Below are 27066 nucleotides of genomic sequence, written 5' to 3' on the forward strand. Positions count from 1 at the left end.
GGCATCTCAAAACTGCGGGGATTCCCATAACGTCAGTACAAGAAATAAAATATACAGAATCCTTCGGCCAAATTTCTGTCTTGAACTTCCTGACTTATGCTTAACAGTTCCAGAAACTTATGAGGAGTCACTGTTCTAGGTGCCACCGGGTATTGATTTCTGAGATTCTCACTGAAGCCAGTGTAGCCCGCTATTTCCTCAAGCGTAGGAGTTAGCTCAAAATCAGCAAAATGGAACACATTATGTGTTGGGTCCCAGAAGGGTATCAAGGCCTCAATTATATCCTTCCTTGGCTTATTCTTCAGAAGCCCAACAAGACCACCCAAAGCTTTTATCATAATTTTTCTGCTGACTTCTCCCAAATCATGCCACCACATATGTAGCTCTAACAGGATTACCTTGTGGACTGTGAAAGGTTCATTTTCAATTGTGTTCATCCTGCATATTTATTTAAGGTGATTGATTAAAAGACTGTAATTTACTTTGACTCAAGAGAAAAACACCCATTTTCGCAATTTTTTTTAAAAAAAACATTCTTGCGAATACAGCTCTTCAGCACGTCAAAATTAAAAAAAAAAAAACAATTTTAGGGCTGTTTTTGTTAATCAAACAAAATTTTGAAAAAGGACCTTAGGTGGCTATTCTTGCAAAAATAGCCTCCCGGCGCCTTCTGGGGCATTTTTGGCTATTTTGGTCAAGAATGGCGCCACCTAATTTATTTATGACAAAACAATGACACTTCACATTTTTGGGCTATTTTTGCAAAAGTAGTTGGACCCGATGAGGGTTGCCTACGTATCCCACATCCTGTGAGAATCAAACTTGCATAGTTCTGCCAATTTTGACGCAACAAAAAACACAAACTTTTGAAACAACTATTTTTTTTCAGAAAAATTTCGGCAGAGTTTCGGGGTAAATTGGACATCAGGTTTTCCACAGGCGGGTAATTTCCTCTCTCTCACATCAATTTGGTTTTTCTCAATTTTTCCCTTATTCTAGAAGCCGGTCAACATGCATTCTGAATCAAATAAATGCGCAAGTAGAAAGCAAAATGTATCGGGATGGTCTTTTGATTTCAGGTGCACCTGTCATAGACGTACCCAACCCCTGCGTTGAGTCCCTAAGGTCAAATGCACATGATGCAAACAAGCGCTCCTACTAGGGATCCGACATGAGGCTATGTTATACTAGGTTTAAAACCTGGGTTTATTTGTTCTAGACCTGGCTTACCCGAGCGGACAGCTCGAGCCGGGGGGGGGGCAGCGTACCGGGAATACAGAAGCTTCACCGGCTTTGCAACTTATCCTAACCTCGTTCTAAAATTGGAATGACTCTAACAGAAGAGAAGTCACACAAAGTTCACACTTCCCAGATGATTTAGAATACTCAGAGAGAGGAGAGATTCGTAGTAATTTATATACAGTTCAACAATATCAAAGCGGTAAAAAGCAACATTTAGCACATTAGGTCCAAACATGTGAATAAAACTAGATAATAAATAAATCCAAATATAACAATTATTCTAAACTCGAATTCTTTAACCCTGAACCAGAGATTCTGGGTTCTTGTCCCTAGCAGAGTCGCCAGAGCTGTCACACCTCCTTTTTACTACCCCCGAAAAGGTATAAGGGAGTTTTTCCAATTTAAGCGACAATCGAAACGGGATTTATTTATTTATTCAGAGTCGCCACTTGGGATAATTTATGGTGTCCCAAGTCACCGGTTTAAATCCCGAATCGAGGAAAGATTGACTCTATTTTACAGTCCGCGAACACAGAAATCCAGGTAAGGAATTCTATTAACCCGGGAGAAGGTGTTAGACATTCCTGGGTTCTGTGGTTCTAGCACGGTCTCTTAAACTATTATAATTAGCCTATTATATGATTTTAATACATGTTTTAGCCTATGGTATATTTTAACTTATTAACCGCTTTTAATCATTTTAAAGAAGATTCACCGTTATTTAAAACACGCTGTGAACCATGCCACATGAAATGCACCCGCGGTTCACGACATATTTTATTTAACATTGTTAAGAATTGGAGTTGGGTCACATGAAATGCACACCCGAGTTTAAGGAAATTAATTTAAATTGCGCGCCTAAAGCAACTACGCACTTTCAAATTCGCGAGGGCCATGGAAAATTCAACTAAATGGCACACCTTGATTTCTAAAGGATAAAAATTAATTAAGTGAGGGCCATGGGTTTTGAGATTTTATTTGGCATGGCACGCCTCAAATTATCCTAACAAAAGAGTTTCTAAATTTAATTTTGGGGGCCATAATTGTATGATTGGATAATATAGCACACCCCAAACTAGTTAAACGAACTAATTAATTGATTAAAAGATTAAGGGAATTCTAATTTATTTTTTAAGCTAAAGTTCAAACTCAAACTAATAGAAAAGGCTTGGTGTTAAAAGAAATCAACACTTTGGTTATAGAAAGAAACAAATCTGGCCGCATGCCCAATTGTTTTCGCAACTCATCCGCCTCAAAGCAAGAGAGGCATTGGGCTCGGATATAAGCCCAAGGAAACTGCAGGCCTTAAACTTCCCATTTTTGGGCGGCCTCAAATTTAAGCCCAAAATAGATCTCAAATTCAATGTAAAGGCATGGGACTGAAGTTCAAATCCCCATAAAACCAAATAAACTTGGACCTCAAGAGCCGTGGGCTCTAAACTGACCTTCAATGGTCTAGACCCAATTATACTTGAACAATTTTAGCAAGGCAAAAAATGAAGTGCATTGTTTAGTTAAAATGCATTTATGCAGAGAAACAAAAATTGAAGTGCTGCTCGTTACCACAACTGAAATTAATACCATGGTTTCCTACATAGCAACTTTGACTAACTTCGATCTTTAAAACCAAAACAAACTTAAAATGATATCAAAAGAAGGTATCTACTAAGACCTATCCAACTCCAGGTCTTTTGAAAAATGAAAGAGTGCTGAATTATTTCATCAAAAAAACCAAATAGAAACCAAAACTAATCTAAGGTTCGAAACCAATTCTTTTCAACAGAATACCTAACATCAAAGGCTTCATACTTTTACTTCTGTTATTTACAAACAAATCAGTAGACATTGAAGTCTTTTAAAAACCAAAATTATAACAAACCAGATCATAGAAATTAACTTAGAACAGAGCACCACCATAAAACTTACGTGCCATTCAACTAAGTTATGTCCATATCTCAACAGTCCAAAGTTAAATACAAGAATAAGAGTTCAACAATTAAAACCAGAAATTAACTAGAAAATACAGTGAATCAGGCAATAAAACATAATATAATGGAGAAGATACAACTGAATTATAAACAGTTAAGTTGATGCTACGTTTTAAACTCTATTTTTTCATTTCATACTTCAAGTTTGGCTTCACATCTAGTAGAATCCAGGAATATGTACTTGATTACAACAATCAAAACAGGGAAAGTGAGCTTGAAATTTTAAAAGCAGTAGTAGTAAGTCAGCAAACGAAGAAGCAACAACAGTAACTCCAGCAAAAACCAAACTTTTAAACCAGCACCAACCAAACTTTAAACCAATTTCAAACCCAGAACTGAACCAGAACATCTTTGCAGATTTTAGATACTAGAACAAATATGACACTCAACCAGTTTTTTTACCAGGAATTGCAAGGATTTCAATATTTGAAAGTTCAGCTATTTCTCTAAATTTTTTGTATTTTCAGTCTCTGAATTTCTCTCCAAAAACAATCCCCCTTGGGAGTCAAGAAACAATGCCTTTATAAGCAAGCCTTAGGGCAGCAGAAATGAGTTCAGTTTTGCTCTTTAATCCTTTTGGAATTTTCGTTTTTGCTACTGTACCCTTAATTTAAAATCAGTTTTTAAAAGTTAGTCCCAATCCCACCTTCCTAGAAGTTTCCTCAGTCAGTTATTAAAGATTCCCCAATCTAAAATTCCTAAACTAACCCTTAAACCCCCTATTTTTACCCCAGCCTACCATATGGGTCAAGTTGATTCAGTAAATTAAACCCAAATGAACGGGCTTCTCTTGCCCATGGGTCAGAAATGACCCAAAGCCCAAACAACAACTGATTCAAACTAAATTCTGTAATCATATGGAAGGTAGAAAAAAACAAATGCTTAAATGATTTCAAAATTAAAAACCTAACCTAAATGACTGATTTTCCTTTTAAACTAAATAACGAGTTATAATTAAACTATATTACCTAATCAACCACAGCTAATTATATGATTAGAAGAATAAAAAATTGTGATCTAACTAAAAGTTAAACATGTAAAATACACAAATCAAACAAAATTAACGAAAATTTAAAAAGAAAATTGGAAAAACTCACAGAATAAATACGAACACCAAACAATCAAAGTGAAAAACCTAGGTTTAAAACTTTTATCGACTTTCCTGTCAGAAAACAAAACACTCAAAGAAGCGGAGAAGAAAAGAAAAGGAATAGGAAGATGAAACAACACAAGACGGATAGAAAATGAAGAAAACTTATCGATTAACTCGAAATAAAACCAGAGACAATGATTTAAACGAAACTAATGTTACTCATTTGTTCTTTGTCAAGAACAAATGAACAACATCAATTTGCGTTGAATCAAACTTCAAACTTGAAAGAAACAAAAGCTTATGGTCATACACGCCAACAGATTTAACGGAAGTTGATTTTTGGGCTTTAGGGTTTCGAACTCAGATTTGAAATTCGACGAGTTCTGAAAAGATTCAAGGGAAATTGGTTATGAATTTGGAAAGGGGATGATGTGAGGGTCTTGTGGTGTAGATTTGAGGTTGATTGGAGGTGGCGCCGCCGACTGGAGGTGGTGGAGAACTGGGGCGACACTCTAGGGTTCATGGAGATCTTTGAAGAGGAAGATGAGAAATGGGGGAGATGAAACGGGGTGGGTAAGGCTTTAGGACAGTTATATATTTAGAGGACTCAATTCTGGACCGTCCGATCAAGTGAGATCGACGGTCCTGATTGGAGAAATCGAAACGGGGTCGTTTTGGTCAAACTAGGGCGGACCAGGTAAAATGCGGGTTTTGGGCCAATTTGAATAGGTAAGGGGGTTTAAACACTTGGGCTGGGGGAATTGAATTAAGAGAGCCCAAAAATCCTATTCTTTATTTCCTTTTTCTTTTCTTTTTCAATTTCAAACTTCCCTTTTCTTTTTCCAAATTAAAATAAAACTTAAATTAAATCTTTAACCAAATTATCCTACCAAATTAGATTAATTACTCAAACTAATATTTACAATAATTAACTAAATCCTAAATTAAAAGAAAAATCTATGAAATTCAAAATTAGGGAATTAAAATGCAAAAGGAACTATTTTTTTGTGATTTTTCTATTTCATAAAACAACTAATTTACTAATTAATCTAAAAATATAAAATTAAATCCTAAATGCAAATGCAATGTATTTTTTGTATTTTTCATGAATTAAATAAAATTAAACATGCACACAGTAATGCAAAATAATCAAGAAAATTCTACAAACAATCTACGAAATTGGAAATAATTGAAAAAATTTATTTTTCTTGGATTTATGGGAGTAATTCACATAGGGCAAAAATCACGTGCTCACAATAGACGAAGACGGGTCAACAAAGGCAAATAGCGTAAAGGATAGAAGAAATTAAAATGCTAAGAGAGGACTTACTCGCAGGGCCATCCCAGAAATCCTAAAGACAGGTCCGCATCCTTCAATGTCTGCAAGTTCCTATTCTCGGGCTCCACACATAGGGGGACAAAGCCAAAACCACATGCTCCGAGTTGACCAACAAGTTGGAATCCAAGGGGATGACAATATTTCGAGTGGACCCCTCGGTCTTCACCTCCACTCGAGTAAATCTCTCCTCGAAAGTCCGCACCTCCTTAGGGTCGATTTCAGAACCGAACTCGTCATCCTCCATAGCGATCGTTTTTCCTCTACTACCAGCAAACAAAGAGCCAACCTCGGCTTCCCTCGGTGTTTCCCTTTCTGCAGCAGCCTCCGCTGTCTCTAACGACCTAGCTTCCGAGACAACCTCTGACGTGGGAGCAGTCCCCGCAGCTAAAGGGCACGTCGCTTCCATATCTACAATCATTTCCCGCTCAGGTGTGGCCACGACATCTACTCATCGCCTCTTCAATGGTGTCGTTTCATTCTCGCCGGGGGAAGATTCGACCACTAAATGAGCTACTGCCGGCCGCGACCTCCACTAATGGAATGGCCGTCTGACGACTAGGTTCGCTTAATATTGGAGTCTGGGAAGAAGTATTTCACACATACTCGGCCAACACAAACTGCATCCCAGCTGAAACGACTGCCTAGCGAAATGCGGGGACAAGAGCCTTCATATTCTTAGAAGTTCTCCGGCCTAGCATCAAAAGAAAACCATAAACGGCAGAAACAAATGCACCACATCAAAATCATAATAGTTATAAGGGGCAAAACCTGACTTACCGGTCGAAGGCTTGAGCCCAAACCTCTTATTGAAGGACACCCAGTCACGGATCCCTACGGTGTGAGGCAAGACGCAGGCCACCCAATCACTGATAGCGGCAATCAAAGAAGGGGGATGGTTTCCAGTTGCAAAAGGAAAAATAATGTAACAAGTCAAGAAACATGAAGAGAAGGGAAGAACGTACTCCAAATAATGACACTTACAAGCAAAATTCCGTTGTTCAGGAAATTTGCTAGGGTTCGCCATCACGTGCTCGGTTTTGATGAAGAAATAATGAGCCCAAAACCGGCAGTTCATCCTATCATCTATCCCCGCTACCAACCCTTTGGTTTTGCAGTGGTAGAGGGGAATCATCGTGCCCCTATGGAAGCTCGGTCTGAAGAGATGCAGTAAATGGCAGATAGAGACTTTGCAGCCAGTGAGCTCCGCAAACTTCGCCAAAATAAGGAAGACCTAGTAAAGGTAGGGAGAAAGCTGTGTCGGGTAGATGCGGTAGTAGTGGAAGAACTCCTCTTCCAACAGAGGAAGAGAAAGAGAATAGCCTATATGGAATGGGTAGGCATAAAACACACAATACCCAGGCTGGTGAACTTGAACCACGTCATCTCCGGCCAGAACCTGGTCAACGTAGGCTGGAATGCCATATTTGGTCCTAAGGGTGGCAAGGTGCTTCACCTCCATCTCAGACTTCGCTAACTCCGATTCATGGGTGGGTGATCGAGGCCAACCCTGTACTACTATGAAGTAGCAAGAGAGGTCGAAACAGCTTTTACCCGAGAAGGTCGGGATTGATTTCCACAGGGAGCTAGATATTGGAGTTGAGTTTCTATCTAAAGTGAAGTTGTGTATTTGTTCCTAATTGCACTTCTAAACATTTTTGGGTTTGATATTAATCCTAATTTTATAATACTACAATGCTAAATTAGGCCAAGTAAAGCTAAGAGTAAACTATTACGAGTTGTTCAAATAGATAAAAAGTACTAGGGTAGTGTCTTTCTCCTAGGTGGCTAATTGATGGATTCTTGAGTCTAAGACTAGATTGTCACATTTGGGGAATATGATATAACCATTACACAATTCTACTCACTCTACACCTCTCGGTGGTTCGAGTGGTTTTGCCCGAATTGACTTTCTCAAGACCAATTGGGTATGCAAATTTGTGCAAGCAATCAAGGTTCAAGTCGGGTATTACTATCTCTAGGTTTAACCCTTTAATTGGGGCTATCAATCTCTTGAATACGCCCCAATTCCTTGTTGGACTAATTTCATGGACTTAGGCTCTCTTTCTAAAAAAGAGCCAAAGTCTACTAGGCATAAACTAGTGTTTGCAACCACTAATTCCACATTAAAATCCTAAATTAACCCAAATATCAAACACACATAGACGATCAAGCATCAAAACACAAGACCCATCAATTACCCATATTAGGGATGAGCCACAACCCTAGCTAATGGGTCTAGCTACTCATAATTAGAGAAGAAAACAAAGAAATAGATGAAGAAAAGCCCATAATAATTAATTGCTAAATAAAACTTGAAGATTCAATGTTGAAACTAAGCTAAAATTACTCAAAATAGTAAAAGGAATGAGTTCACGAGTGCAGCTCTACGTCAAAAACTATCTGATGACCTAAAAATAGGAAAAGAAACTATTTATACTGGGCTGAAAATTTTGGACAAAAATACCCCTGCGGGGCTAGTGCGGACTGCACAAAATCGAGTGCGGCCGCACTAAGGCTCTTGTCTTGACTATTCTGCTCTCTGAAGTTGGCCACCGTGGACCGCACAATATGCACCGTGGCCGCGGTGGCTTCTACTGCGGTCCGCACAAAAAGGACCGGGGACCGCATTGGTCAGTCCCTCCAAATTGTCACCTCTCTGAACCTGAGCTCTGTGGACCGCACGAAATCGAGTGCGGCTGCAATGAACCCAATGCGGACCGCACAAAACCCTTTGCGGCCGCATTGCCTGGTGGCTTGAATAGCATACTCTCTGAATTTCATCTTTGCGGACCACACAGAATGGTGTGCGGCCGCACTGACCTTGTTTGACTGAGCTTGGTCTTGTCTTGGTACTTGTGCAAGTTTTACTCCCTTTTTGAGCTAGTTTTTGACACCTTGTCACCTTGTTTATTAAACCTGCAATCAAGCACAACTTGTGAGCCTTTGGGACTATTTTGTACACATTTCTAATCAAAATTTAAGCAAGAAGAAGTGTAAAATGCATCATAATCCCTAGTTATCAACTCCCCCAAACTTAAGCTTTTGCTTGTCCTCAAGTAAACAAAATAAGACCCACCCTTTAAGTGTCAATTCCAAGATAATTCAGCCGACCTAAAGTGACCTCATATAGCATCAATTGGGACTAACAATTGCCCTCAATTCAAATGAATCATTAACAACATTCACTCTTTTTAAACACCATGGATTTAGTGCGACACAAGAGCATCAAGAGTTGACTCAACACATCAAAGAAACTCTCTCTATTACTTTGGTCGTTGTGGAACCCAAACTCACACATCCTCAACTCTCCCTAAGTAAACCTCACCTTTAGGATAGTGTCACTCAGAACGAGGTTAATGGAAATACACTCATTTCTCTCAAGAAAAAGTCACAAGTCCGGCTCTAAGTACCATATGCTTGCCCCTTATGTAAGTCACCACTAATGTAACTTTTATTCAACTCAAGATCATATAGGGCTTTTATGGAGACATAGTGAAGGCTTTTGGTTCAGAGTAGAAATGGTTTGGTCTAAGTAGGTTCCATCTTCCCTTTAGCACTTCTTTTGCTTCATTTTGGCACACATTCACTCAACTTTTTGAGTCATTTCACTTCTTTCTAAGGGGTTAGAGAGACACACTGTCACTCTTTTTTGTTCATTTCAAATCTTTTCTCCTTTATCAACATTCCATATCTTCATTCTTTGCTTTTATTGAATCCCTTCACTCATTTCTACATTGAACATTCTTTTTATGCTTTTGCTTTACTTTCTTTTTCATTGCCTTTATTTTTCTTCATTTTGTATCATTTTACCACTTTGTTGCAATCCTCGTCTCTCCCCCCAAACTTATACTTTTGCCATGTGCTAAGTAAAGATCGGGTGCTAAGAGAGGGTATCTTTTAGAACGGGTAAAGGCTTGTATCATGGTTCTTGAAGGAAAAAGGTCTAAGGCTCAAAAGGGTTGACTATGGATTTTATAATTGATAGACTATGGAAGTGTTCAATATATCATTTGGATCAAAGAGAGCCCATAATCATGTCGTAAGTCAAATTACACTTAGGATTTTGCCTAGATAAAGATTCAGGGCAAGTTCTAGACCAATGGCTCGGGACTTGCGCTTGCAATGCAATTTCTCACCACACAAGCTATGGGATCGCTAAAGACATAGATTCGGGGGCCCACAACAACCTTAGATAAGATTTGAGCACACAATGGTCCCGAAAAATGACTTGATGATTATCGGCCAACACAAGAGTCTCAAAGTCACAATTTTCATCATCTTATACACAACGATTTGTTTTTGATCATAGGATCAAAGGTGAATGTGTTAGGCCCAAGTGAAGCTTTGCTTGAGGCACCCTTACCACTAACCACTAAAAAACAAAAAGAAAAGAAAAATAGACTCAACCCCTTAAGAAGGTTGTCATGTCATCCATCATCGAGAAGAGCCACCCGGTTCACACAAATTCCGCCTTTGGAAAGAACCGTGGCATTAATAAAACCAAAGGCTTATTGCAAAAACTCCAAAACAAGAAGCTACAAGTATAAAATAAGAAGCTAAGAAAAGGAAAAAATGCGAAAAGTAGAATGAATATGTACAAAAGGGGATTTAATCAAATATACAATAGGGGAGATAAATATATACAATGGAACATAACTTTTATATACAGACCCAATGTAAAAAGTGCGAAAAACGTAATGAAATGCTGAAATTATATACATACCAAAGATAAAAAAGAAAGAAAGAAATCATTCATTTATATAGTCATCCAAATCCAAGTAGGGCCTACCCCCTCAAATGAAAGCTGACATTGTCCTCAATGCCAACTAAGCAAAATAAGCACCAAAAATAGAGGAAAAAGGATACAGAAACTCCCTATGGGCCGTCCATCAACATGGGGTCCTGAGTAGTCCCTAGGTCTTCTGTATGCTCGGGAACCTGAGACTGGCTCCCTGTGACATGTGGCTCTGCTGCTGGGACCTGGACAGGCTCCTGGGCTGCATCTTGTGGCTGATTGGAGGAAGTCTCTGGTGGGTCCGCTAACTGGATAACTGCATCATCGGACTGAGGGATCACCCTCTTCCTCTTAGGAGGCCTCTCAGACTGCTCTAGTTGGGGATGGGCTAGTGGCACAGGGTCATGTAGTAGCAAATCCAAAGGCAGGTGATCTTTCTTCAATCTATCCACCTCAACCCGTAACTCCTTTACGGACTCTTTGGAAGCCCGAGTCTTCCTCATCTTCTTAGCCTCCCTAGAAAGCTCCTTGAGAGCCTTTCCGTGTGAATCAACATCGTCCATGAGCAATTTCTAGTTCTCAAGGATCTTCTTCTGGTTGTACATAAGATCCTTGAGAGTGTCCTCAATGAACTGTGGGACCTGTGGAGGAGGAGGTGCTGACTGAGCTACCATGGTAGTAGATAATACAGACAGCTTAGAAGTAGCTGTCTGCATCCAGTTGTTGATGCTGGTGAGGGCCTGGCTCAAACGGTGAGCAATCAATGGATAGGCAGTGGTAGAGGGTATCTCTGGATCTGCTAAAGTGGATGGGTCTGGGGCCATATCTGCTGAAGTGGAGGGAGGCTGTGGAGTAGTCACTACCACTACTGGCTCTTCATACTGGCCAGTTGAAGTAGTGGATTTTCTGTTGAAGTGCTTGCCCTTAGGGTTGTTATCACCCTGTAGGCTATACCATGAGAAAGGTGCATTTGCCTGCACTTTCACGTCAAATTTGCGCTTCTCCACATTTTGGTCCTTCAGGTACATGGTTAGGAAGTTGGGGAATGGGTAAGACCTATCACCTTTATTCACTACCCGTGTAATGAATCGGGACATCACATTCCCGACATTGATCGGGTACCCCGCCATGATGGATGCTACTAAGATCACCTGGTGAATTGGGAATGAGTTGTCATGGGTGGTAGGATCTATCCTGCTACATACAAATGTCTCCCACCCCTTCGCCTCGAAGTTCAATGTCCTCCTCAATATTTTCACCTCTGCAGTCAACCACTTGGGAGTGGTACCTGGGATTGCCAAGTACACTGCCAACCACGAACGAGCTTCTTCTCCCAACTTCATTTTGTCCAAGTACAGGGACTCATCCTCCTTCGTGAAACCCAAATAGTCATTGATGGTCTTGCCATCAAACTTCACTTTCAGATTCCGCACTTTGGTGATTGTAGTACCCTTTTGACGTGGGCCACATTGGTGTAAAATTCTTTCACCAAGTGCTCATTGGCGTCATCCACATGCCCTATGAAGTAGTCCCATATAGCTCTTTCTCTGAATTGCCTCGGCACATTGGGATTGTGAGGCAAAAGATCCCAGGTGATAATTTCTCTCAAGTATTAACCTCTTTTCTAGCCACCATTCTCTGAATTTATGGTAGGCAATCTCACTGACGAACCGGTCCTCCCATGCCTCCGGATTCCTAGTCCACTCTACCCCACCAACTTGGGGCTCACCCCCTTCTGCTTCTTCCCATTCTTCTGCTACTGCATCCTCTCCGGATAATGAAGCTATAGGAGAGGTGAAGTACTCATTTCCACTACCGGCAGCTGAGCCCTCAGATGACTCAGAAGATACGTGCACTAAAGCTTGGGTAGTGGGGGGAAGGTGGGGGTATATCTCTCAACCTGTTTCTCTCTGGCCAGTCAGAAATATACTCGGGCACAGAGTCTGATGATATATCCCGAGAGGGCTCATACTCACTCCCTAACTGGTCAACGGCCCTGTCTGCAGCTTTTATAATCTTCCTTGTGTTTTTTATGTTTTGAGGGGCTTGTGGGGTTAATCTTATCATATTTTGTTTCCCACCCTAGGAGGACTCTCCTCTTCTTGTTTGTTTACCACCTTTTCCTCTTGATCTCACCATCGTCTGCAAACAACATTCATTCACACTTTGTTAGTATCCAGCAAAACAATGAAGTTCACAGTTGTAGAAAAAAATGGTGCAGACAATATGAAAATTGCAGAGTGCGGACCACACAAAATGCAGTGCGGTCGCAAAGAGGCCATTGCGGACCGCACAAAACCCATTGCGGTCCGCACAGAGGTGGGGTTCAGACTACCCACTCTCTAAAACTATGCACCGTGGTCCGAATTTCTCAAAACCATAGGGCTCTGACAAGTCAACCACTGCGGTCCGCATAAAGTGCAATGCGGCTGCAGTGGACCACCGCGGACCGTACAAAATGCAATGCGGCCGCGGTGGTAAACTTCAGAAAACCCCAACTTTTTCAAATCACCAGTGCGGTCTGCATTGATTTCTTGCCCCCGTATTGAGGTATTTGCGGCCGCACAAAATGGCAGTGCAGTCCGTATTGACAACTTCAGAGAGTGGTCATTTTTCCAACTTTTTTTCCTGCACTACATCAACACAATCCTATAGCATCTCACAACCAGTCAGTCCAAAAATAAATCCTACACTACAATGAAAATAAAAAAAACAAGAAGAAAAACACATGGGTTACCTCTCAAGAAGCGCCTGATTTATTGTCGCGGCACGATGCAGGTTACTTTCAAATCATTTGAGATGAAGAAGTGCCACCACGTGGCTATCATCAATTTTTCCCAAGTAGTGCTTGACCCTGTGCCCATTCACTCTGAAAACTTCCCCATTTTTGTTCTTCAAATCAAGTGCAACAAACAGGGTCACAAACACCACTTCAAAAGGTCCACTCCATTTTGACTTAAGCTTTCCCGAAAATAGACGTAACCGAGAGTTGAACAAGAGAACCAAATCACCCACTTTGAACTCCTTGCCACAAGTATATTTATCATGAAGGTATTTCATCTTGTCCTTGTACAAGGACGAACTGGAGTAGGCATGGAATCGGAATTCATCAAGTTCATTAAGCTGCTCCACACGAAGATTTGCTGCCACATCCCATTCAAGATTTAATTTCCTCAAAGCCCACATGGCCTTGTTCTCTAACTCAACCGGTAGATGGAAAGCTTTCCCAAACACCAACCAATACGGAGACATACCAATCGGAGTCTTGTAAGCAGTCCTATAAGCCCACAGAGAATCATCCAACTTCTTTGACCAATCGATCCTATTTGCATTGACCATCTTTGACAATATACTCTTGATTTCCCTGTTTGAGACTTCACTTGGCCACTAGCTTGAGGATGATAGGGAGTAGAAACTCTATGGTTGACACCATACTTTGCAAGCAAAGTGTCAAAAGCTATATTGCAAAAATGAGACTCCCCATCACTTATGATTGCACAAGGAGTGCCAAACCTTTTAAAAATGCTCTTCTTGAGAAATGCAACAACACTCTGGGCCTCATTGTTGGGTAAAGCCACGACCTCAACCCACTTTGAAACATAGTCCACCGCCACAAGAATGTATGTGTTCCCACACGAGCTAACAAACGGGCCCATAAAATAAATACCCCATACATCAAAAATATCAACCTCAAGAATGGTATTGAGAGGCATCTCATCTTTCTTCAAAATTCCGCCCGCTCTTTGACATTCATCACACCTCTTCACAAGTTCACTTGCATCTTTGTACAAAGTTGGCCAATAAAACCCACAACTAAGAACTTTGGAAGCCGTCCTCGCCCCTCCATGATGGCCACCATAGGGAGAGGAATGACAAGCCTCCAATATACTCAATTACTCTTCCTCAAGGACACACCTTCGGATCACACCATCCGTGCAAATCTTGAACAAGTACGGCTCATCCCAATAGAAATCCAAACTATCCTGTTTGAGCTTCTTTATTTGGTTAGAAGAGAGCTCACATGGGATTATACCAGTTACAAGGAAATTAGCAACGTCAGTAAACCATGGCATACCACTCACCGACACCGAAAGGAGTTGTTCGTCGGGAAATGAATCATTGATCTCTAGGCCATCGCAAGGCCTCCCCTCCTCCTCCAAGTGGGACAAGTGGTCCGCCATGGTTTTCACTACCCTTCCGGTCCACAATATCCAAATCAAACTCTTGAAGTAACAAGACCCATCGCATCAGTCTAGCTTTGGAATCCTTCTTCGTGATCAAGTACTGGAGTGCGGCATGATCGGTATAGACTATGACCTTGGCACCCATAAGATACGGCCAAAAATTTTCCATTGCGAACACAATAGCCAAAAGTTCTTTCTCAGTCACCGTGTAGTTCACTTGAGCATTATTCATTGTCTTGCTCGCATAGTACACCGGATGAAACATTTTGTTCACTCTTTGACCCAAAATCGCCCCAACCGCAACATCGCTCGCATCGCACATGAGCTCAAAGGGAAACCTCCAATTAGGTGCGATGATGATAGGAGTGGTGGTCAACTTATGCTTGAGAAGTTCAAAGGCTTGCATACATTTTTCATCAAACACGAACTTGGCATCTTTTTCCAATAGCTTGCATAAGGGATTCACTACCTTCGAAAAGTCTTTGATAAATCTCCGGTAGAACCCCGCATGCCCAAGAAAACTTCTAACTCCCTTGACAGAGGTAGGGGGAGGAAGCCTCGAAATCACATCATTTTTTGCTTTGTCTACCTCAATACCATGCTTTGAAATTTTATGCCCAAGAACTATTCCCTCTTCCACCATAAAGTGACATTTCTCCCAATTGAGAATAAGATTGGTTTCTTCACAACGTGCCAACACTCTATCAAGATTTTTCAAACACTCATCAAATGAATCACCCACAACACTAAAGTCATCCATGAATACCTCTAAAATGTCTTCCACCATATCGGTGAAAATGGCCATCATACACCACTGAAATGTAACCGGTGCATTACACAACCCAAAAGGCATCCGAGAAAAGGCAAATGTGCTATATGGACAAGTGAATGTGGTCTTCTCCTAGTCTTCCAGAGCAATCAAGATTTGGTTGTACCCAGAATACCCATCCAAGAAATAGTAGAAGGCACGCCCAGCAAATCGGTCTAACATCTGATCAAGAAAAGACAGTGGAAAGTGATCCTTGTGGGTCACTTTATTCAACTTGCGGTAGTCCATGCATTCCCTCCAACCAGTGACGGTTCTGGTAGGAATCAACTCATTTTGTGAATTTGCAACCACGGTCATGCCACCCTTCTTCGGTACACATTGCACCGGCGAAGTCCAAGAGCTATCAGAGATGGGGTACACAACCCCGGCATCCAACCACTTGATTACCTAATTTTTCATAACTTCTTGCATTGCCTCGTTCAACCTACTTTGATGTTCTAAGGAGGGCTTTGCATCATCTTCCAGAATAATCTTGTGCATACAGAATGTGGGGCTTATCCCCTAGATATCAACTAGAGTCCATCCAATTGCCTTTTTCCGCTTTTGAAGCACCGGCAATGTGGCATCAACCTGCATGTTAGTAAGACAAGAGGAAAGAATAACTGGCAAAGTAGAACTAGGGCCTAAGAACTCATACCTGAGGTGTGAAGGCAACGACTTCAACTCCAACATCGGAGGCTCCTCAATTGAAGGTTTTGTTGGTGAAGTCTTCCGATTCTCAAGGTCCATAGATAGTTTTCTAGGCTTATAAGAGTAAGAGTCCATCCCATGTAAAGCATTCACACACTCCACTCGGACCTCATCATCATTGACATCAAGATTCAACAATACAGCCTCTAGAGGGTCCTCCATATTGATCATTGCACTGGTATCATCAACTATCACTGCCATGACAAGGTCCACAAAATAGCATACCTCGGAACTGTTGGGCTGCTTCAGTGACTTGCATACATGAAAGACCACTTTTTCATCACTCACCCGGAATGTGAGTTCCCCTGCTTCCACATCAACTAAGGCCTTCCCAGTAGCAAGGAAAGGTCTCCCCAATATGACTAGAACTTCATAATCCACCTCACAATCTAAGATCACAAAATCAGCTGGCAAGATAAATTTGTCCACTCGGACAAGCACATCATCAATAATACCCAATGGTCTCTTCATCGTTCTATCTGCCACTTGCAATCTCATTGAAGTCGGCCTCGGTTTCCCAATACCCAAAGTCTTGAAAACTGAGTAGGGCATCAAGGTGATCTTGCCCCCAAATCACATAGAGCCTTAGCAAAGTCCGCACTCCCAATGGTGCAAGGAATGGTGAAAGCACCGGGATCTTCAAGCTTCAGGGCCATTGAATGCACTATTTTACTAACTTGGTAGGTCATATTTATAGTTTCACAATCCATGGATCATTTCTTTATCACCAAGTCCTTCATGAATTTAGCATAACCCAACATTTGTTCAAGAGCCTCCACCAAGGGCACATTAATGGATAAGCTCTTCATCATATCAATGAACTTTTTAAACTGATTCTCATTTTTCTGCTTCGCAAGACTTTGAGGATAAGGTGAAGGTGGCCTTGGCAAAGGAGCCTTGGCTTTAGGCACAACCGGCTCTGATATGTCTATTACGTGTTCCCTAGACAGTTTTACGTCATTTTGAGTTTCTACCTCGGCATCTTGAATATCAATCCTCACTTTTTCATTCACATTCTTATCAATCACATTTTCAACCACCAAAGGAACTTCATCTTCTTGCAACTCAACTTCACCACTCAAAATTTGCTTTTGTTTGGAGGCATTCACATCACTGCCTCGTCCACTCCTTGTAGTTACCACCATGACATGATTGTTCCCACCCTTTAGTTTTACTACCATATCACTTGGTAGAGCACCCTTAGGGAGAGTATTCAAGGACTGTGAGATTTGGCCTAACTGAACCTCCAAATTTCTAATTGAAGTATTGTGGGAAGATAACTAAGCATCGGAATCTGCACTCTTCTTCATTATCTGTTCAAACATCATTTCAATTCTCCCCATGTCAGGATTAGAAGAACTAGGACCTTGGGATGGAAATGGGGGCGGATTGTTCGGTTGTTGGTACACTAGGGGCCTTTTAAAGCCTTGCCCCTGGTTTCCTTGGTTGCCATTGTTCTACCTACCTTGATTGTTGTTACCACCCTAGTTGTTGTTGTTCCCATTCCAATTACCCTGATTGTTCTGATTATTTTTCTGATTGCCCCAGTTAGAGTTTTGGTTGTTGTTCCCCCATTTACCATTTCCTTGTTGTTGATTGCCCTAATTGCCTTGGGGCCTCCATTGTTGTTGGTTGGAAAAATTGCCCCTTTGGCCTTGATAATTGTTCACGTATTGTACCTCTTCTTTTTGCCCATCATAACTATCATCTTGGAATTCACCACAATCAATGTCAAATTGCTCCAAATTCCCTTGATTCTGTTGACCTCTTTGTCTTCTTTTGTTGACTAGCATGTTGACACCCTCCATAGCATTCACTTAGCGAGGATTTTGAACTTGTTGCAACTGTGACTTTGCTAGTTGGTTCATAGTATTTGTCAACTCAGCTATAGCCTGCCCATGATCATGTAATCCCTTGTGCAAATGAGTGACCGTGGGGTCACCCTGAGGCACATTGGTTCTACTTTGCCAAGCAGAAGAAGTGTCAGCCATCTCGTCAAGAATGTCACAAGCCTCATCATAAGACTACTTCATGAAGTTGACCCCAGCAAGTTGGTTCACTATGCATTGGTTTGTTGTGTTAATGCCCCGGTAGAAAGTCTGTTGGATCATCGCCTCAGTTATATCATTATTGGGGAATTCCTTTACCATTGTTCTATAGTGCTCCCAAATCTCATACAAAGGTTCAGTGAGCTCCTGCCTGAAAGCTAAGATCTCATCTCTCAATGCTGCCATATGCCCCGGTGAGAAAAAGTTTGCAATGAACTTGTCTGCCAACTTATCCCAAGTAGTGATGGAATGGTTGGAAGTCGCTCAAGCCAATCCAATGTCTTCCCTCTAAGTGAAAATGGGAAGAGTCTCAACCAAAGTGCATCCTCGGACACATTAGTTTGCTTGCTCCCCCAACAGGTATCCACGAACCCCTTAAGTGTTTGTAAGCATTTTGATTGGCAGCGCCCGTGAAATACCCACGCTGCTCCAACAATGTCAGCATCACATTGGTAATTTGAAAATTACCCGCCCGAATCCGGGGCAGGACAATTGCACTTGAATAACCTTGGTTTGGAAGCACTCGAGGAGCCACTCTTGGAGGTGGCGGGGGAGGGTCTGGAATATTATCATTGGCCTGGCGGCCTCTCCTTTTTCCTTGAGGTACAATAGGGACCTCATCTTCAACATTGTCTTCTACTTCCTCCCCCGACAGAATATCTCCAAGTGGTGTGTTGTTTAAGTTTGCTGTCATTTAGTACCTGAAGTTGTGACACACACAAATTAGTAACAAAGAAGGAAAGAAAAATAATACACAAAACTATTTAGATAGATAGCCAAAACCGTTAGCTCCCCGGCAACGGTGCCAAAAAGTGATCGAGGCCAACCCTGTACTACTATGAAGTAGCAAGAAAGGTCGAAACAGCTTTTACTCGAAAAGGTCGGGATCGATTTCCACAGGGAGCTAGATATTGGAGTTGAGTTTCTATCTAAAGTGGAGTTGTGTATTTGTTCCTAATTGCACTTCTAAACATTTTTGGGTTTGATATTAGTCCTAATTTTATAATAATACAATGCTAAATTTAGCCAAGTAAAGCTAAGAGTAAACTATTGTGAGTTGTTCAAATAGATAAAAGGCACTATGGCAATGACTTTCTTCTAGGTGGCTAATTGACGGATTCTTGAGTCTAAGGCTAGATTGTCACATTTGGGGAATATGATATAACCATTGCACAATTCTACTCACTCTATACCTCTCAGTGGTTCGAGTGATTTTGCCCGAATTTACTTTCTCGAGACCAATTGGGTATGCAAATTTGTGCAAGCAATCAAGGTTAAAGTCGGGTATTACTATCTCTAGGTTTAACCCTTTAATTGGGGCTATCAATCTCTTGAATACGCCCCAATTCCTTGTTGGACTAATTTCATGGACTTAGGCTCTCTTTCTCAAGAAGAGCCAAAGTCTACTAGGCATAAACTAGTGTTTGCAACCACTAATTCCATATTAAAACCCTAAATTAACCCAAATATCAAACACCCATAGACAACCAAGCATCAAAACACAAGACTCATCAATTACCCACACTAGGGTTGAGCCACAACCCTAACTAACGAGTCTAACTACTCATAATTAGAGAAGAAAACAAAGAAATAGATGAAGAAAAGCCCATAATAATTAATTGCCAAATAAAACTTGAAGTTCAATGTTGAAACTAAGCTAAAATTACTCAAAATAGTAAAAGGAATGAGTTCACGAGCACAACTCTACGTCCAAAACTATCTGATGACCTAAACATGGGAAAAGAAACTATTTATACTAGGCTGAAAATTTTGGACAAAAATACCCCTGCGGGGCTAGTGCGGCCGCACTAAGGCTCTTGGCTTGACCATTCTGCTCTCTGAAGTTGGCCACCGTGAACTGCATAAAATGCACCGCGGCAGTGGTGGCTTCTACTGCGGTCCGCACGAAAAGGACCGCGGACCGCATTGGCCAGTTCATCCAAATTGTCACCTCTCTGAACCTGAGCTCTGCGGACTGCACAAAATCGAGTGCGGCCGCAATGAACCCAATGCGGACCTCACAAAACCCTTTGCGGCTGCATTGCCTGGTGGCCTGAAAAGCATACTCTTTGAACTTCATCTTTGCGGACCGCACAGAATGGTGTGCGGCCGCACTGGCCCTATTTGACTAAGCTTGGCCTTGTCTTGGTACTTGTGCAAGTTTCACTCCTTTTTTGAGCTGGTTTTTGACACCTTGTCAACTTGTTGATTAAACCTTCAATCAAGCACAACTTGTGAGCCTTTGGGACTATTTTGTACACATTTCTAATCAAAACTTAAGCAAGAAGGGGTGTAAAATGCATCATAATCCCTAGTTATCAGTGGGTTCCTTAGAGAAGCCGAACCTAGAGGTAGGGTTACGAGGAATGATCTCCTCTACAGTGGGAAAGCTCTCATACTCTATAACCACTGATTTTTCGTCAGTAGAAGGCATGGCCACCGATAATAGAGTGGGGTCAGATATCGTCTCAGCATTAAGGGTCACGTTAGCCATTTTCCGCTAATGTGTATACGATGGAATAGAAAAAGAAAAAAGGGTGGCATCGACCGCAGTTGCTGGGAGAAAGAACACAAGAAGAAGAAAGGGAAGTAAGTGCAGGGTTGAAGAAATCAGAGAATGCAAAAGTTCTATTGAGAAGTTTTTCCCTCTATATTTATAGACATCAGAGGCATTCGAATCGATGCAAGCAACCGCCAGTAGCCCAAGAATTGAAATGCTAGGATCTCGAGGAACGAGGCAATGCATCGGGAAGATGCGCAATGATGATGCATGCATCGTGACGTCATGCACTAGACTCATGACCAACGAATCTTAGAACAATACGTCATCATTTCAGCTACAGACACCTCTAATCAATCACCACGCCAAAAATAAATTCCTAAGTTCCTAACTGATAAAGTCCGCTCATTAGGGACGACCAGAAGTCAACCTTGACAAGCGAAGGGACTAAATATATGGGTCAAAATCGGCCTTAGGAAATCTGGCGTAGGAAGGTCATTAAGTGAGAAGACTGTGTTTTGGTTTGGGCGGCCAAGACGAGGTCGATTGAAGCCTAAAATGCGTAGTCGCTGAGCAAGTCGTTGAAGCTGAGGTCGAGTAGCGAAGAGTAGGAACAACGGCTAGTGTAATCTCGGGACTAGCGATAGGAATATTCTCTCGAATATTTTCTTTGTTGTACTTTTTAGGATTTTTAGAGAACATCCCTTATAAATAGAAAAAGGGAGAGAGAGGAAAAGAGGCACGTGAGATTCATTCTCAGAAAAACTATTGTAAGAAGTTGATTCTTGAGAGGAAATACAAAAGTTTACCTTTTAACAGCGATTTATATTATCGATTATTCTTCCTTTCCACTCACACGATCCAAGAAAGCATTGTTCATTTTCTTACTTATTGCCATATTTTGTTGTCAGGAGGAAGAATCTTCCACATCATTCGATATTTGGGTGAATTGTTCTTTCTATTTATATTTATTGTCATTTTCTATATTTATTGCTCATCACTCATTCTTCATTTATTCTCCAAAACGTGCATTCAATAATTTAACAACCAATTCCGGGCAATAAGTAGACGGTACCATTTAAGCATTTAGCTAGATCTAAGAATTGTTATGCTTGACTAGGATTCACCTTTCACCTTAGTTATCTATTAATTAGTTTAACAAAGAGTGCTATACTTTTTGGTCAAACATTAACGTATTTGTCCAAACTAAAATATGGAACAAAACTCCTGTAATCGGCATTGGAGTTTAAAATTTTGACAAGTGGAACCCCAGTAAACTAAACTGAAATTTTCAAAATCTAGCAATTTTGAACCTTTACTAGTACAAAATTCAAACTTCATGAACAATTTCTAGTTTTTGAACCTTTACCGGTGTAAAAATCAGAAATAATTCATGATTTTTGAATTCACATTATACTTCAACAATTTTAACTTTTGAATACAAAATCTAGAAAAAGTTACTGGTTTTTGAACCTTTACTAGTGCAAAATCTAGGAACGATTCATGATTTTTTATTTCACATTATACCTCAGCGACTTTTAACCTTTAAATAAAAATCCAAGAAAAATTATTGGTTTTGAACCTTTATTATTGCAAGATTCAGGAACGCTTCATGACTTTTGAATTTACATTATACTTCAATAATTTTTAACCTTAAAATACAAAATTTAAAAAACAATTTATTGATTTTTGAACCTAAAATAGTACAAAATTCAAGAATGATTCATGGTTTTTGAGTTCATATTATATTTTAACAATTGAGAAATATTCCTTTCAAACACTAGGAATAATTATTGAATTTTGAACTTATAAATATTCAAAGTCATGTAATCGTTTCTAGAGTTGTTCCATATTTTAAATAGAGGTATTCTTGTCCAGACTTATATTTCCGCATTAATGAGTGGCTATTTTGCCATGCCAATTTAAAATAGGAAAACTTACACAAAAGTCTCAAATAAGTCTCAACTTACCAGCCTCTAGTCATTAGTCATAGACTTACCAAACTAGCCAAGCACATATAAAAATTGAAAAACCAAATAAATAAGGTTCTTTCTCTCAAAGAATCACATGCAACAATCTCTTTCCATATTTTTAAGCGTGATTAACAATATTAGATGCAAGACAAAAAGAAAATGTCATGGATGAGGTAGCAAATAAGGTGATAAAATACAAAAAAAATACAATATTCCAAAAATCTAAGTAAAAAAGGAACTTTTTCAATGGGTATAGTTGAAATTCATTGAAAACATATAGATAAGTCAACATACAAATTTTGAGAAAAATTGGAGGTGATGTGGATTGGTTGTCTCAAAATTCGTAATTAAATCGAGTTCAAAAAAATTCTTCTGCGACACATGTATCAAACATGTATCACGCGTGTATCACACATACAGGTATACATGTGATACATAATTGATACAAATATGATACATACGTGATACACAAATGTTACATATATCTTTTTTTTCATGTTCAGTTTTTATTTCGAATTTTCAATTCAAACGACCTCAAAACTTCACCAAATCATGCCAAAATTGAGATTCAAGTTCCTTAAGGTGTACCTAATCTATTCTAATAATACCAACTCAAAAAAAAAGCAAAATTTTAACCCTTTTTTGCTACAAATAGCTAATTGGCTAATATTGGTAACATTTTATGAATTGGTCAATTTTTTTAATGAGCTGGTTATAAATAGACACAACTGATAGTTTCCTTTAAAATATGACTAAGCTCTAATAGTTGCCTGAAAAATGACTATTTACCAAGAACATCCAATATTTATGACATCGTATTTGGTTGGCCACATAAAAAAAAAAGGAATCCCTGTTTTGCATTAAGTTATGTGATAATTTATACATTTTTTATGCGTGATAGAATGTAGAATAGGAATATTTGTATTAGTAATATCGTAATTAAATTATTTAAAAATAAAATAGCCTTTTAAAGTAAATAATTCATGTATAACAAGCTCCCACGCTATAATAACCCCCTTCATTATTCATTTTCACATAAATAACACATGTATTATAATCCCCGTATAGTCAAGTAGTAATATATGAACCAAATTGCTAACGAAACAAGGAAAAATAAAATAGTAAAATAAGAAGAAAAGCCTCCAAAAAACGTAGTTGTAGACTTGTAGTACAAAAGAAAAACCCCCCATGGGATTCATTACCGAATCAAACCTTCCTACTCTCAATCAAATCAAAAAGTCTTGTTCCTGTTAACATCTACGCCTCCATCATCATCATCATCATCATTATCGCTCTCTTTCTTTTTTCAACTCATTTCCGTAATCATACCCCAAAACAAAATCTATCAATTATTATTCCCAATTTTGCTCTTAATAATGATTCCCAGGATGCCAATAATTCTAATCTTGATGTTTTTGGCTAGGCAAATACAGTCAGTGCAATTCGAAGTGTTATCAGGTCACACAAAATGCATAGCTGAAGACATAAAGAGTCATTCCATGACAGTTGGCAAGTACCATATCGTCAATCCCAATGATGGCCATCCTTTACCTGATACTCACAAAGTCACCGTCAGGGTAATTTTCATTTTTGGACTATGAATCAGTTGGGTCTATTTAATTTGATCTTTGTATGGTAAAGTTATGAGCTTTTTGGATGTTTCAGTAACCTATCTATTTCCAGTGTCTATTGGTGGCATACTAGACACCAGAAACCTTCTACAAACTAATTGGGATCGGCTATTTGAATATGTTGTACTTATTCCATTTCAATTCATGCGAGCCTATTTCCTTTTTAGTCAGTTTCAAAAAGAATGAACCCATTCCTAACAAGGAAACTCTTTATCTTAGAGTTCCAATATTACCGTTAATGAGAAGCTTATACAGTCACACAAATGTTATACGCCACAAGTTTCAAAAGATTTATAGGCATACAAACATATTTACAACCACAAGTTTCAAAAATATTCTTCCTTCTTTTTTTCTCTTAAACTTCGTGTCCAGTCAAATATGTTCACATAGATTGAAACGGAAGGAGTATAGTGTTTGCCCCTTTTGGGCTTGTTTCATTCTCATTGGACTATGTAGCGTGTATCTAAGAGAGCATGTAAAATTACTTGAAGATCTCTCACTAATTGACTAGTTTTAAGATGATATCAACCTTAGCCTCCTCCTTTATCGGGATTGGAATTCGTATGCGAGCTTACGTGGGATGCAAAACTCAAATAAGTGTAGTTAGCTTCTAAACCTTGAAGTTGTTTTTTCGGTTAGTGAAAATATGTTTCATTCTCTTGCATTTTGTCCAGATCAACCACAAAATTATGAATTTTAATTAGAGCTCGGTTTTCTTTAAATGTTTGGGCACACGAGTAATAAGGGTATGTGTGATCTAAGGATTTTCAGAAGTTTCTTTTTTGAGAAAAGGATTTCCATAGGTTCAAAAACTAAAAGTTATGCTCCGGTTTTGTGCAGAAGACGAGCTTTTTTGTGTATCATGTGTTACTTTGATCAGATTAATTGTTTCGTCTGATCAAATAAATGAAATTTATATCTGGTTTATGTGATTTAGGTGACATCTACGTACGGGAATACCTATCATTATTCAGACAATGTTCCGGAGGGGCATTTTGCTTTTGAGACTACGGAAGCTGGAGATTATATGGCTTGCTTCTATGCTGCTGATCACAAGCCCCCCATTACTCTGACTGTCGATTTTGACTGGAAATCTGGTGTAGCTGCTAAGGACTGGACAAGTGTTGCCAAGAAAGGCTCTGTTGAAGTATGCCTTCTTTCTTCTTTGATCTGTATATGCTTACCTATCTATTCGTCTTGAGTCACACTGGCTATTCACACATATTGACTCATGTAGTCCACTAACATTTAATTTCCTCCTTTTTGTTTCATCAATTTGAGTGTATAACTCCTGGAGCCTTTCACTTTTAACAAGACAAAACTAACCATCTATTGAATAACTTCTAAATGTTCACGAATTTCTGATCTGCAGTTTAGTTTAAGCCTCAAAGACTGCAGATTTTAGCTCAGGCTGACCATTGGCTGTTGTATACTTTTTCTGACCTTGACTTACTTAGAAGAAGAAAAGACAAAGAAATGATGGGATTGCGCAGTTTGGGGGCTTTCCCTTTTTTTCGATAGGCAAGGTATCAGAGATTGGGTCGTCCTCTTGAGATAGAACTCCTTTCAATGTGAAGAGGTGGGAGGGGGGTGGGGGGAGGTGAGTTATACAACTATGAATTTTGGTTAAATAATTGAATTAAAGCAGTATATACTGCACTTTATTCTATTCCTGGTCTAACAACCAGATATTCGTTACCTTGGAAGCTACACTGATTTGCAGTGTGATTATTGACCTTGAACTCATGCCAAGCAGTCTCCCCGCGCTTTATTCCATTTTCTTAGGCCGATATGTTGATATAGCTCATTCAATGATTTATAACCTTTCCCCTTGGGCCTGAAAAAAGAATGTTAAGAAAGTATTCTTTTTACTGTTTCGGATTCCACCTTTACTACTAGATTTTGTAATGCTATTTCATATGTCCTCTTGCCAGCTAATGGAATTAGAATTGAAGAAGATGTATGAACATGTTCAAAACATCCATGATGAGATGTTTTATCTCCGCGAAAGGTGAGTTGACCTTATTTTTGTTACCTATCCCATCCTCATGAATCTAACCTAATGAAATAGAGGTTAAAATATTTCTACATGTTACAGGGAGGAAGAAATGCAAGAACTTAACAGATCAACCAACTCCAAAATGGCTTGGATGACTGGCCTGTCAATCTTTATATGCTTATCTGTGGCAGGGTTGCAGTTGTGGCATTTGAAAACCTTTTTCGAAAAGAAGAAGCTAATTTAATGTTATTCGGATACTGTCACTAGTCTTATGTTTGGGTAGAATTCTTTATAGACAACACAAATGAAGAGGGAAAGTTATATTTTATGTACAATGTGATAGGATTTTATTTCAAATGGAAATGTTACTCTCAGTTTCAGATCTCTGGTTCTGGTCTTCTATTGCCTTGTCTATATGCTCTGATGATTTGCTAGACAATCGAACTTTTTCTCCTGGAATATTTTAAGCTTTGGGATACTTTAGAATGAGTTTCCACACGTTAGTACCACAACAAAGTTTTGAAAAGAAAAAGGTGATTATTTTCCTATGCAGCTATGAATCCTGCAGTCAGAGCTTTTTCATACAATGGCAACATCGTATGCCCTGTACTGTTGGAGAGCTCGGCCAACAAGTAATTTGGGCATTATAAAATATGACAAATGATTTAAATTATGTGCACTGATAGTCAGAGGCGGATATAGGATTTGAAGTTGGCGGATGCCAAAATTTCCTTTAATGTATACTTTGTAATGACTAATACGAAATTTGTTAGGAATGTTTAATCGATTTTTTTTGAGTTGATTTGGGTCAACGT

General features: G+C 39.6%; 1 protein-coding gene across 1 annotated transcript; it reads left to right on the forward strand.

Annotated features, from left to right (window-relative positions):
- The first annotated feature begins 23778 nt into the window (after window positions 1-23778).
- Window positions 23779-26633, forward strand: LOC104218694 (transmembrane emp24 domain-containing protein p24delta9-like). The gene is made up of 4 exons (XM_009769246.2): window positions 23779-24198; window positions 25190-25399; window positions 26187-26263; window positions 26351-26633. The coding sequence occupies exons 1-4, from the start codon at window positions 23998-24000 to the stop codon at window positions 26493-26495; spliced, it is 633 nt and encodes a 210-aa protein (XP_009767548.1). The 5' UTR covers window positions 23779-23997; the 3' UTR covers window positions 26496-26633.
- The last annotated feature ends 433 nt before the right edge of the window (window positions 26634-27066 follow it).

Source organism: Nicotiana sylvestris, chromosome 4, assembly GCF_000393655.2.
Source record: "Nicotiana sylvestris chromosome 4, ASM39365v2, whole genome shotgun sequence".
Taxonomy (NCBI): domain Eukaryota; kingdom Viridiplantae; phylum Streptophyta; class Magnoliopsida; order Solanales; family Solanaceae; genus Nicotiana; species Nicotiana sylvestris.

What these genes read in the sequence shown, in the direction of transcription:
- LOC104218694 (XM_009769246.2), top strand. Translation starts at nt 23,998, where the DNA reads ATGATTCCCAGGATGCCAATAATTCTAATCTTGATGTTTTTGGCTAGG. An exon ending in CTCACAAAGTCACCGTCAGG is followed by an intron (nt 24,199 to 25,189) that starts GTAATTTTCATT and finishes TATGTGATTTAG; the next exon opens with GTGACATCTACGTACGGGAA. An exon ending in CCAAGAAAGGCTCTGTTGAA is followed by an intron (nt 25,400 to 26,186) that starts GTATGCCTTCTT and finishes TCCTCTTGCCAG; the next exon opens with CTAATGGAATTAGAATTGAA.